The 12,847-nt window shown below is 35.9% G+C and overlaps 1 protein-coding gene across 1 annotated transcript in view; it reads left to right on the forward strand.

The window, feature by feature from the left end:
- The window catches only part of LOC123772701 (collagen alpha-2(IV) chain), a 46,314-nt gene that overhangs the window by 10,451 nt on the left and 23,016 nt on the right, over positions 1-12,847 (forward strand). The window contains exons 6-11 of the mRNA XM_045766035.2: positions 3,621-3,873; positions 4,558-4,834; positions 6,687-6,863; positions 7,342-7,500; positions 8,448-8,609; positions 9,947-10,110. Coding sequence (XP_045621991.2) covers positions 3,621-3,873; positions 4,558-4,834; positions 6,687-6,863; positions 7,342-7,500; positions 8,448-8,609; positions 9,947-10,110 — 1,192 coding nt within the window. The remainder of the gene's footprint in view (positions 1-3,620; positions 3,874-4,557; positions 4,835-6,686; positions 6,864-7,341; positions 7,501-8,447; positions 8,610-9,946; positions 10,111-12,847) is intronic.

Consider the following 12,847-nt stretch of genomic DNA (forward strand, 5'->3'; position numbering starts at 1 on the left):
TAATGTTACTCGTCCTTAATAAATGAGGGGAGGCTAAATATAATGATCACTAGGGCATTAGTAAGCCTCTTCAGAGGGGTCTGTAATGACCCAAAGCTACTCAAAGCATCCTAGCAAGCTACCCAAAGCTACTCAAAGCATCCTAGCAAGCTACCCAAAGCTTCCTAACATTACATTAGTAATGAATAAAATATGATATATTAATTCATTATAATGTTGGTGCTGAATGTAGAACATGGAAAAACATATTTTTACCCTGAAAGTGTATCATTTCATAATGAAATTAGATGAAAATAAGCTGTTGGTGACACCAAATCAAGTCAAAGGTCTAAGTGACACTTGTGAAGCAACTTATCCAAGACACAATGTTGCTTGGAGAATATTTGCTGGCATATCAGCCTCCTGTACCTACCTAACCTAACCATCCTACCCAAACATAACCAAACAAAACCTAACCTAACCTAACCTAACCTATCTAAACCTAACCTATCCAAACCTAACTTAATATAACCTGTAGGCAACAATATATCTTGAATAAGTTGCTCCACAACATTGCCACTTGGATCGTCGCCTTCCTATGGCCTCTCATGCTACTTTGTTTCGTCTAATTTTGTTATAAACTTATATTATTTCAGAGTAAAAATATGTTTTTTCATGTTCTACCTTCAGCACCAATGTTATAGTGAGTAAATATATCATATTTCTTCATTACTTATGTAGTACTAGGAAGCTTTAAGTAGCTGTGAGTAGATTTGGGTAGCTTTGGGTAATTAGACGAACCGCTTCAGAGGAGAGTAAGACTGTACAGTATTATACCAGGTTGTTCCAGGACATATCTTGTAAGAGTTACCGTATATTTCGTACTGTAAGGTAGGGACATCTATACAGTATTGGGAAAAAGGCTTTTGCAAATACCTGTACTGCAATAGTTTCTGAAATCATACAGGGATTTATTTCTATAGGCTTAAACATATAGGTACAAGATATATCGGGAGCATGGTTGTAATTTGCAAACACTATTGAAATAGGACTTTGCAGAGATATTACGGAGTCCCAAAACTTGGACCCACTTAACGGTCAAGTACTGAATATCCTCAAGCTCCACTTATTCACAACATAAAATGGTACATTTGAAGAGTGTACTTCCTGGATTTGATTACAATTATCTTTACTATACACAATGATTGAGACACAGTGGCTAACACCCCTCTATAACCAAACACATGGCCCCAGGCCATCCAACAAGATTAAACTAGTGTACAGTTTTAGGGCTTCCAGTAGGAAAAAATGTCGAAAAAGATTACTCTTCATCAGAACAGAATACTCTTTCCAGACATTTTTTCTTGAATTAAGTTTTTCACATTAGGCTTCCAACTTTATTCTCTCTATGCTTTAAGATATCCCAATTAAAGCTCTTCTTTATAACATTGAACAAAAGGACGTACCTCACCCAGACGGTGCCATCCGTCTCTGGGACACCCGAACACCCCTATTCCTACTCCTGTATAACAATAGCACCACAAGTACAAAATAGTAATCATGAATTATAAAAGTGCAACCAATAGTTACCATGTGGGATATAATCCAACCTGACCTAACACATGGGGCTGGACATCTGATTGTCATAGCTGAACAGAGGGAAGTGACAGCATCTGCCCTGTTGTCAATTGCTGTCATCACATCATCCTTGACCTCCAGCATTCCAATGTTTTTCTGGTTTCCCTTCTGTTTCTCTCTCATTTTTAATTTTGTTTACAACTGCTTTTTTACATTTAACATTTATTTTTTCAACTTACTTTTCAGTCACAGAATGTACTTGGGGTAGTCTTTTAACAATATTTAGTACTTGTTTATATCTTTTTAGAGAATCTCATTCTCTCACTGTAATCATACTACAGAGCTATTGGCTGAACTGGCGGGAGATTTGAAAGTTGGCTTTGCTGCAAGGTCCTTTCCTTACAGTCTACCATTATTCATTTCTGTGACATGGAGCCCCTATAGCGCAGTAGTAAAGCACTCGCTTGGCGTTTTGCAAGCGCTTTGGCCTGGGTTCGTATCCTCCCTGGGGAGGATTGACTGGGTGCCAAGACAAATTTAAATTGGATATCAGTTAGGTCTTTTAATGGGCATTGGAAAACAACAAAATGTTCCACAGTACCGAATTCTCATTTCAGGTACTGTATATAATGTACAGTACAGTACTTGTAAATCATTGTGAATAATTATTTGCTATTCAAGACTGTGTTAGTGGCTTTGCAAGAATGTAAAAATACCAATCTTATGTAATTTCACCAACCCATTATACCTTCTTGTAAATAAAAATTATTATGATTATTACGTATATTATCATAACGACTTGGCCATCATTATGAATACAGTACTGTACTATAATATTAATGATAAATATGAAAAGAGCATTTTTTTTTACTAGAAATTTTAAATGAATCCATGAAAGTAACACAAATCATAGTAGGAAAATAATAGGTCAGAAATACAAAAAAAAGTTATGACTTAAATATTTACTTTGTGAAATGGCTATTTCTTATATTTATGATGACATTTAATGCATTGGGAATATATAGAGTCTGGTTTTGAATTCCCTGGTCCATATTTTCCACTACATAGTGGAGAGTCATTAACAATTATTTCAGTCTATCTGAAACATATTTTTAATAATTTTTCATGACACTGTATATTAAAATTATAAAAATAAAAAATGTCTCCCCAACAATTTTACTTAAAATACCACAATAAAAATAATGTACAGTGATATTTTTTAATGACTGACTTAACCAAATATCCCGCATAACAGTGATAAAAATGGGTTTACATGGTCTACTGATATGAGCTAATTTTGCCTTTGCAGTGGAACTCATTGTACAGAATATTGGGTATTTATAAATTTGTTTCACTTGTAATTGTTTCATTGACCCCAGTTTTGTTTTGCATTGCTTGAACAATATAATTATTTGAGCTAAGTCATAAATATTACTATAAATTGTTTAACGGAGACAATGCTTGTTAGAGAAGTTTAATTAATATAAAAATATATAACTCTTATATAATCCTACAAGATTATATAAGAGTGAGTAAAAAAAAGAAATAAAGTATTTTAAAATTGTAATAGATTAAAGATAAGTTAGTATGAAGGTGCATATTATTTTATTTAATTATGCACTATGATTTAGGATTTGTATGGTTTTTAGCTCGGTGGTATATGTCCTCGGTTTACAAGCAAGGGACTGGGGTTCAGTCCCTGAGCAGGACTGAAACAGTTGGCCACATTTCCTTTCACCTGATGCATGTGTTCAGCTAGCCTTAAAATAGGGACCCAAGAGTTAGGCAATTGTTGTGGGGATGTATCGTGGGGAAGTTCAGTAGAAGGCATAAGGGGACACCTAGATAAGCCTAAATGCAGGATTCCTTTCCCCAACAAGCAGAGATTAAATTACTGTATTATTATTTTGTTTTCATAAAATTTTATACTGTATACTGTACAATAAAAACAAATTATTTTAGGCAAATATTATTCTTGTATAAAATGCATCTAATAAATTTTGGTACTTGTAAATAAGTCTGAACCATTATATGAAATATTATTCCTAGTCACTGTCTTCTAGGGGTCCTGTAACTGGCATCCAATGGAAAGGAATGATTGGTGACAAGGGATTTCCGGGACAACCTGGACCATACGGCAGTCCAGGTGTCGTTGGTTTTAATGGACCTCCTGGAGAGAAAGGTTTGAAGGGAGAACGTGGCAGAGAGGGCCAGAAAGGCAAGGACGGCCGTACAGGTCAAAGGGGTGTGCCGGGCTCGAAGGGGTTCAAGGGGGCGCCTGGACTGGCTGGATATTCTGGCTCGAAAGGTTTTAAGGTATGGTATACATACGTGCAACTAATTGCCATATTCGTTATATAAAAAATTACAGTATTTTCAATTACTATATCTGTACTATAATTGTGTTTTGTATTTGATCAAGCTGTTGTATTTAAGTTATTAACATTTTGTGAGTAATTGAGAAAGGTATTCCAGCAAGTGTAAATAATGAGAAACCATATACAGTACAGTGAAATCAGTACCCGCTGCAAGATCTTGATTGCTCAGCAGCAAGTCATCTCTCTGTAACAATAATTATATCAATGAAATTAAAAATGTAAATCAGAAATTTACATTTTATGGTAATAATTTAAAACTGAATAATTAGTATTGAAGAAAAGACATGATTATGAGGACAAATAATAGATTATTCAATTGATAAGATGATTATTTGAATGTTTAATACTACAGTATATATTAGGATGTTTGATGTTTGAAGAAAAGGTAACATGGAGAATTTAATATTTTTCCCACTGTATGTTATATACAATATGATCTTATGAAAAAAGGGCAAACAAATTTTTTTTGTGGGAATAAAGAAAACTAGCACAAAGAAGGAACCTGCAAGAATCATGATCAGTTATATTGTTTTCATATAGCTTCATTCTCATTGTGTAATGGGCATATTTAGTAATGGGCCTCATCCTACAGTAACAAGACTTGTAGTCTCATATCTGCTAGGGTGACAAAGGAGAGCCCGGCTTTGATGGTCGTCCAGGCCCTGTGGGTGATGCAGGAGTGCCTGGGATATATGACCCAGCAGATACTATAGTCTACAGAGGTCCTCCTGGTCCCCAAGGTCCTCCAGGACTTGTGGGGCCTCCTGGTGTGGATGGATTTGATGGTCGAGTTGGAGGTGTGGGGCAGCGGGGTCCCCCAGGTTTTCCTGGTCCTGTCGGAGTGGATGGAGACCCAGGAGTCGATGGCCGCTCTGAGAAGGGTGAACCTGGAGATGATGGTATGTTAACCTTGCAAATTTCACTGTACTATTGGTGCTCTTTCCAAAATGTTAGGCAATCATTCAGGTTAAAATATGGGTCTTTTTACTTTCAGTCTTTCCATAATATTTACTTTATAGTATAGTATATGTAATGGAATTTTAATACGAACTTCTTGAGACCAAAATCTGCTGAACATGGTGTCTAATTCAGATATATCTTTCAGCCCTTACAAACTATTAATTTAATGTCCAAAAAATTCATAATAATACATGTTGACTAAATTATTTAACATTGCATAAAGAGTACTCACTAAGGGTCAAAGTGTTGCTCCACATTGGATCTTTGATTTGGTGAAAACTGAGGTTTCAGTAGAGATGGTAAACAGAGGTTCTAGGATTAAGGAAAGGGGGAATCATTTGATTATTCTGTACAAGCTATCTTGGCAACCTTTGTAAAACATTCACACTAAGGTCTCTTTCATCACTTTCACCTATTAGAATTTAAAATATTCTATCAACTTCTAATCTGCTCTTCACCATTTAATGTTTTCCCTGCATCATACTTTAACATTCCCATTTGCTAGTCTGGTCTACATTACCTTCTTTCAAAAATATCTCCCAGTTTTGAAAATAATTTTGTTTAATTTTCTTCCTATCTTCTCATTTTATCTTTTTTTTCTGGATAACTAATCTTTTCAAATGCCTTTTACTCCTGTCATCCTTCTATTTCCCTGCCTTTCTCTCTCTCTCAATTTTGTTCAATAAAATCCTCTTCTTTTTCTTTTCAACTGCTCTTACCACCTCCTTATTCCAATAAGTAATTTTTTTCATTCTTCTGCTAGTTTGTGTGACTCCAAAAAAAAATTGGTCATTTTCACCCATACATTTATTGTGTACATCCCACATGACACTATGGTTTAATTATTCAAGGAATTTTTCCATGAGCATCACTAATAACTCTTCTTTTCTAGTCATCTGTTAGTTCTCTTACTCAGTTTTAATTATTTTATCTCCTGGATCCCTGTGACTTATGAAATTATTTTACCTCCTGGATTCCCGTGACTTACGATCACCCTTTCAATGCATTGTATGACTGAGTGCTGGGAAGACAGAATACCACGAGCATAGCTCTCATCCTGTAACTACACTTAGGTGATTACTACTTATTCTTATCTTACACAGCACCAATATGTGATCAGTTTTCCAGATATTCTTTTCACTACTCTTGTATTACACAAAAATATTTAAGCATACAGTACTCTCTCAAATAGCAAATAGTCAGTTAAACATTTTTGTACAATTTCATAATTTTATGGTTAAATTATGTACTGTATAAGACTTCCATTGCATACATCTTTTAGTGAACAACTATTGCTATTTTTTCTTGGGACACCATTACCACCCATTTTGTCATACTCTGCCATTTAGATCGCCCATTACAGTTATCATGAAACTTACACAGGGCATATGCAATAAATCATCACCAGTACTCCTTCAAACATGAATTTCACACACACATCCACCTTGCACTGCAATAAGACAAGTTAATTATTGACCAATTTCCCTTTTTTATTCATTAACTGGCATATTCCTTCATTACTTTTCTAATTTTTATTCACTCCTGTCCGTATAACATTTCGCTCTTCATTAGAGTTTCCTCTTAGAGAAATATTACCACTTCCAACACTTAGTATTTGTTTATGTCTCATTGCTTGTCTAGTTTTATTTGACTGTACTTACATTAATTAAAAGATTTTATTCATAACTCATTGGGATTAAGGTTGTCATAATACTGTACAGTATAGTGAGAGAATAATCTATTAATTTTTTTTCACAAACTGTAACTACTTTCAAAATTGAATTTTTTCAGGTTATCCTGGTCTCATTGGTAGGCCTGGACTTCGTGGCCCAGATGGTCCGCCGGGTATTCCTGGTTTGAAGGGCCTGCCCGGTGATCCTGCGTTTGGGAACAAGGGCTTAGACGGACGTCCTGGCCGGCCTGGTGTGAATGGCCTGCCAGGCCCTCCTGGAATTCCTGGACCTAGAGGTAAATAATGTGGTGGCAAAAGTAGGTTTTTCACATGGTTTGACTCATTTTATTTCATTTTTGTTGGATTTTTATATATATATACTGTATATATATATATATATATATATATAGTTTGGCGCTTTTTACTTTATTTTGATTTCCCATTTTTTACTTGGTTTGGTTCATTCTGCTTTATTTTGCATACAGCATTATTCAAAATTCATGAATTTTGGTTATAAATATGGTTTAGATAGGGGGTAGTATATTATATTGTTTAATATAACAAGAATATATTCTCATTAGACTCATATAAGTAAATGATTCCTTGCACTGGGTTGTTTAACAACTTTAGTTGAGTCAATGCTGAAGAGAACATTGCAGTGTAAAAGAAAAAAAAAAGAAAATTTGTCAAACATAATATTTTAGAAAATTACAATACAGTATTTTCAAAGTGTAAAGCAGAAAATTTATATTTAATTTTTATTTTATTTGAAAGGTCCAAAAGGTTTCCCTGGCCAAGGTAGAGCCATTATTGGTCCTAAAGGGCCCAAAGGCCTCATGGGACCCTCAGGTGAACCAGGGCTGATGGGTGCTAATGGGCGAAATGGCTTCTCGGGCCGCAAAGGAGTGAAGGGAGATGATTGCTTCACGCCAAGTAAGTCTAGTAATATTCCATATTTATCGGCTGAACTATGTACTTAATTTTCCCCTAGTACAGCACTGTAACTATAACAATTTTACCACATCACTAGCTGCAAATTTAATTTTATTAGGTCATGTATGTACAGTAGAATCATATGATTCTTTTTTGGGGAGATTCAGGGACCTTAATGAATTATCCATATAGTTTTACTGTTTGACTTAATATATTGCATTAGTTAAACAAGAAAATAGCAATACTAATGCATATACTTTTGAAAGTGACCTTCGGAGGATCTTTTCACCATGACAACTGGCAACCATAAGTTGCAAGGCCCCTCGCTCCCTCCCGCATTTTTAATCCACGTATACTGCCTCTTAGTGATTTATATGGAATGGTTTTTTTTTAAGTCTTAAATTAGGGGTAATGGTTATCTGTGTTGCTTTTAGACTCTCTCAAGCAGCATGTAACCTGAGAATTTATCATACTACTGTATACAGTACATTAAAATTTCTTACATTTGTATTATCATGTATTTTTAATACATTAAATGTATTGTGTAGTTTTGATAATAAATATTAATTAGGTTTTAATTGCATTAAATGTTATCTCAGCCTTGGTGACAAAAAATATGTATACCAGTATTTAGGGGTCTCGTAGTACAGTTGGCGTTATTCTCGACTCGCATTCTCGTGGATCCTGGGTTCAATTCCTGGGCAGGACAGAAATGACTGGACCTATTTCCTTTCTCCTAATGCTTCTGTTTTCTTAGTAATAAATAGGTATCCAGGAATTAGGCAACTGTTGTGGGATTGCATCCTGGGGAGACTCAGTGGGTTGAACCTTGAAGAACCTTCCTGTCTTCAGGAAGACAGGCTTCCTGTCCCTAACAAAATAAATGAAAAATTGATGTATAAAATAATAATACAAGATTGAATAAGACTGATCACTTTCATTCACAGGAACAACGTGTGTAAAGGGTGATGACGGCAACCCGGGTCCCAGTGGAATAACAGGGCGGGTAGGTTTACCAGGTCTTCCTGGTCCACGAGGACCCAAAGGTGGCGCAGGAAAGATAGGCCTTCCAGGATTAAGGGGACTGGAGGGTGTGCCAGGAGCTGCAGGTAAATTTGGATTAATATGTTGTAGCTCATCAACTCATACACTTTTAACATTCTGTGCCTCCTCTCCATGTTCACAAAATCTTGTTAAAAGTCTTGTCTGGATGGCTGAGGAGTTAGTGTAGGATGGGCAGATACTGTATAAGTTAGACAACAGGAGTAAACCATTACTGTAATTATTGTTTTCAAGGATAATAAATAAGAAATGCAGCTATAATCTCCAATCATCAGTTCATGAATGGCGAAAAAGTATTGTTTGAAAGAATGTTGAAGATATTCAGATTTACATTCAGCCTTTCCTAACTTTTACACTCACAACTGATGCAGGATAATGCTAGCAAATTATCCACAGCATAATTTCAAGTAATTTTGTTGACTGTTGATATTACTCAACACAAATAGACAGTTGCAGACTGTCACTCATTTATGAATTAATTTCCTCATAACACTGCTTCCACTCTGTTATTTGAATTGTTCCTTCATATTTAGTGTCCAGGGGCCAGATTCACGAAGAAGTTACGCAAGTACTTACGAACGTGTACATCTTTGTTCAATCTCTGACGGCTTTGTTTACATTTATTAAACAGTTTACAAGCATGAAAACTTGCCAATCAACTGTTGTTATTGTTATAAACAGCCTCCTGGTGTTTCGGAGCTCATTAACTGTTTAATAATTGTAAACAAAGCCGCCAAAGATTGAGTAAAGATGTACAGGTTCGTAAGTTCTTGCGTAACTGCTTCGTGAATCTGGCCCCAGACCCTGTTCCCTGACACTTCAATAAAATACTCAGAACAAAAGCATGTTTTGTCATATGTGAACAGGAAGGAAAGACTGTCTTAGACGTGTGAATCTTGTCATATGTAAACTCTCTGAAAAGACTGTTTTAGACTTTTGAATTTTGTCATATGTAAACAGGTATTAAAAGATGTTTCAAACCTATGAATATTGCCAGGTAGGAAAGACTTTTTTTTAGACTTATGAATAGTGTGAAGTGGTGATAATATATGATAATAAAATTCTTTAATTTTCATGTTAATTATTTTTTATAGATGTCAGACATGGTAATGCATCATATTAGTTTTATTTAAACATGCAAAATTAATCCTACCTTTTACAGACAAATACAGCTAATAGAAGAATTTCTTTGCATCTGGATGGTTAATATAGTGAACTTTGAAGATTTTGAGTGATATCTCTCACTTTTTAAGCTACCATATCATAAGAATTTAAAGCATTTTCAGTTGCTAAGATTTTTTTTCACGCACACTGCAATATTTTTTAATTAGCTGAGCTGTTTAAGCTTTAACGTTGTGAATGCTTAAGAAGACATTGTTTACAGGGTACTCGGGCAGAGCTGGCAAGAAAGGTGAGCAGGGAGACCTGTATCCTGGACCATTAATAAAAGGCAGACAGGGAAATGACGGTTACCCAGGAGCCAATGGCCTCAAAGGTGCACGCGGTGACCTTGGCCTTGATGGAATAAGAGGATTACAAGGAAGAAAGGTGCAGTTTTGGCTTGCTGTTTCTTGAGTAAGCAAAGACACAGCATGGCAAGCCTTTATTTGATGATGTTTTTTCTTAAGTGTGAGCTATGTCAAGTCTTAATTAAGCTTACCCAAGCCCATTCACCATAAAGCTCACACTTCATAAATCTTACTAGCCAAAAGCTCACACTTGATAGTCAAAATAAATTAAAATTACATTTGATATAGTCATACTTAATTAAGGCTACATTTGATTGGTTACAATACAGTAATGTAAATTGAATTAATCCGTTCCACACTTCCAAAAATATTAACTTCAAAATAAATTTCATACCTAATTCACCCAAATATTTAGTACTATAGTATGTACAAGTTATTGATTACCTTTATTGATGACTCTTGTTGGCATATGGAAGATGGTGAAGGGGGGGGAGGAGAAGAGGTGTTAGTGGGGGGTGTTTGGAAAGGGAGTCCCCGTCCGTTATAATATCAGGCAGTGATGACTTCTCTGGGGTACTCTCTCTCTCCTACATTTTTCCTGCATACCACTAGGACCTGCTTGTGGCTCACTGCTTGTTTTTCTCACTAAAAATCTTTCCATAGAGACTTGTTTTTCCCCTACATTGTAACATGTGAATAAATGCCATGTTATGGAATGGGGAATTGGAGAACATAGACCCTACACAACCTATATGTGAGAAATTTTTAAAGAATTCTGACAATGAAAGGGATCTAGGGGTGGTTCTAGATAGAAAACTGTCACCAGAAGAACACATTAAGAACATTGTGCATGGAGCTTATGCTACACTTTCTAACTTCAGAATTGCTTTTAAATACATGGATGGAGAAATACTAAAGAAATTGTTCACGACTTTAGTTAGACCAAAGCTGGAATATGCAGCAGTTGTATGGTGCCCATATCTTAAGAAGCACATAAACAAACTGGAAAAGGTGCAAAGACATGCCACTAAGTGGCTCCCAGAACTGAAGGACAAGAGCTATGAGGAGAGGTTAGAGGCATTAAATATGCAAAAACTAGAAGATAGAAGATAAAGAGGCGATATCATCACTATGTACAAAATAGTAACGAGAATCACTAAAACTGATAGGGAAGAATTCCTGAGAGCCGGAACTTCAAGAACAAAAGGTCCTAGATTTAAACTAACGAAACAAAGCTGCTGGAGAAATATAAGAAAATTCACTTTTGTAAACAGAGTGGTAGCTGGTTGGAACAAGTTTGATGAGAAGGTGGTGGAGGCCAAAACCGTCAGTAATTTCAGTGTTATATGACAAAGAGTGCTGGGAAGATGGGACACCACGAGTGTAGCTCTCATCCTGTAACTACACTTAGGTAATTACTTGTCTGTAGTGAGTCATTAAAGAGGTTAAGGTAACGGCCTACTACAGCTTGCTCTGGGTGAGTCGTTTCAACAATAGTTTGCATTTCTTCCCATAGTCTACACCACTTCTTAATTGTTGAGGAAGGAACATTCTGTACTGCCTCCTCCTCCCCTGAAGAAATTAACTTAGCTGCCTCTTGTTGCTGCTCCTTGTGAAGAAATTTCTTCGGTGGTCAGTTCTCCGCTGTGTTCCTCCACCAACTCACAACACACAACACTCACAACTTTCACAACACTGTGAATGCCATTTCTTTTTCTAAATTTCTCAACCCATCCCCTGCTCGCTTTAAACTCTTTCATATCTATATCACTTGTTCCAGGGGTTTTCTTTAAAAGGTCTTCATGCAATCGCATTGCATTTTCACAAATCATAGCCTCTAAAACGCCATCACCTGCTAACACCTTGTTGTGTATCCAAATTAATACCAACTTTTCAACATCCTCAAGTGTTTGTGTATGACTTGTTTCATGATTGTTGATATGCCTTTTGCTACTTTAACACTCATAATATAATTTTTCTTAGCAATTACAATGCATATTGTTGACATAGATTTGTTGTACTGCCTAGCTAGTTCAACAACCTGTGTACCATTTTCATGTTTACAAATGATCTCTTGTTTTTGCTCTATGGTCATCCTCACATGTGGTTTCTTAGGTTGAACCTTACCACTGACTTTCTTGGGACCCATGGCATGATATATAATAATTACTTCTATGTTCAAAACCCCAAAAAGCCGAAAAACAATGAAATTTAAAAAAAAAATTCATGCGTGATCGTCATTAAGCAGGAGGTACTGGTAAACTGAAGCGTGAGCGACCGTGCCACCAGGAACCATGCGCTAGGTTGCCCATACGCGTATCAACAAACTATGTTACCTGAGGCAAAGCTCATAAAGCTGATTCACATTTTACTAAGAAATTGGGCTCGTAATACAAAAAGTTCGTAAATAGGGGCATTCGTAAGCCGAGGTGTCACTGTACAGTATTTAGATTCTTCTTGCTAAGTGACCTTGTTTACCCATAAGTTGGTACTTGGCTAACAATATCAAGCTTACAAAAAGTACATACATATCTCATTAGTGCTGGGGATTCATTCCTGTCAATGGAACCATTAGCTGAATCAGGACTGTAACTACATAGTCTTTATAGCAGTGTTTACGCAGATGTATTACGAACATACCGGTAATTATTAGCCTTGACTAACATATTAAAGGATCACTGGACTACTGAGACCATAATACTGATCCTACAAATGTAGTAAATAGACAAGTAAATTATAATACAGTATTACCAAACAAAACTACAATACTGTATTGCAAACATTTGTAATTAAGATTTTCAACTAAAGGCATGAGA

The sequence above is a fragment of the Procambarus clarkii genome, chromosome 50 (genome assembly GCF_040958095.1).
Source record: "Procambarus clarkii isolate CNS0578487 chromosome 50, FALCON_Pclarkii_2.0, whole genome shotgun sequence".
Lineage (NCBI taxonomy): Eukaryota > Metazoa > Arthropoda > Malacostraca > Decapoda > Cambaridae > Procambarus > Procambarus clarkii.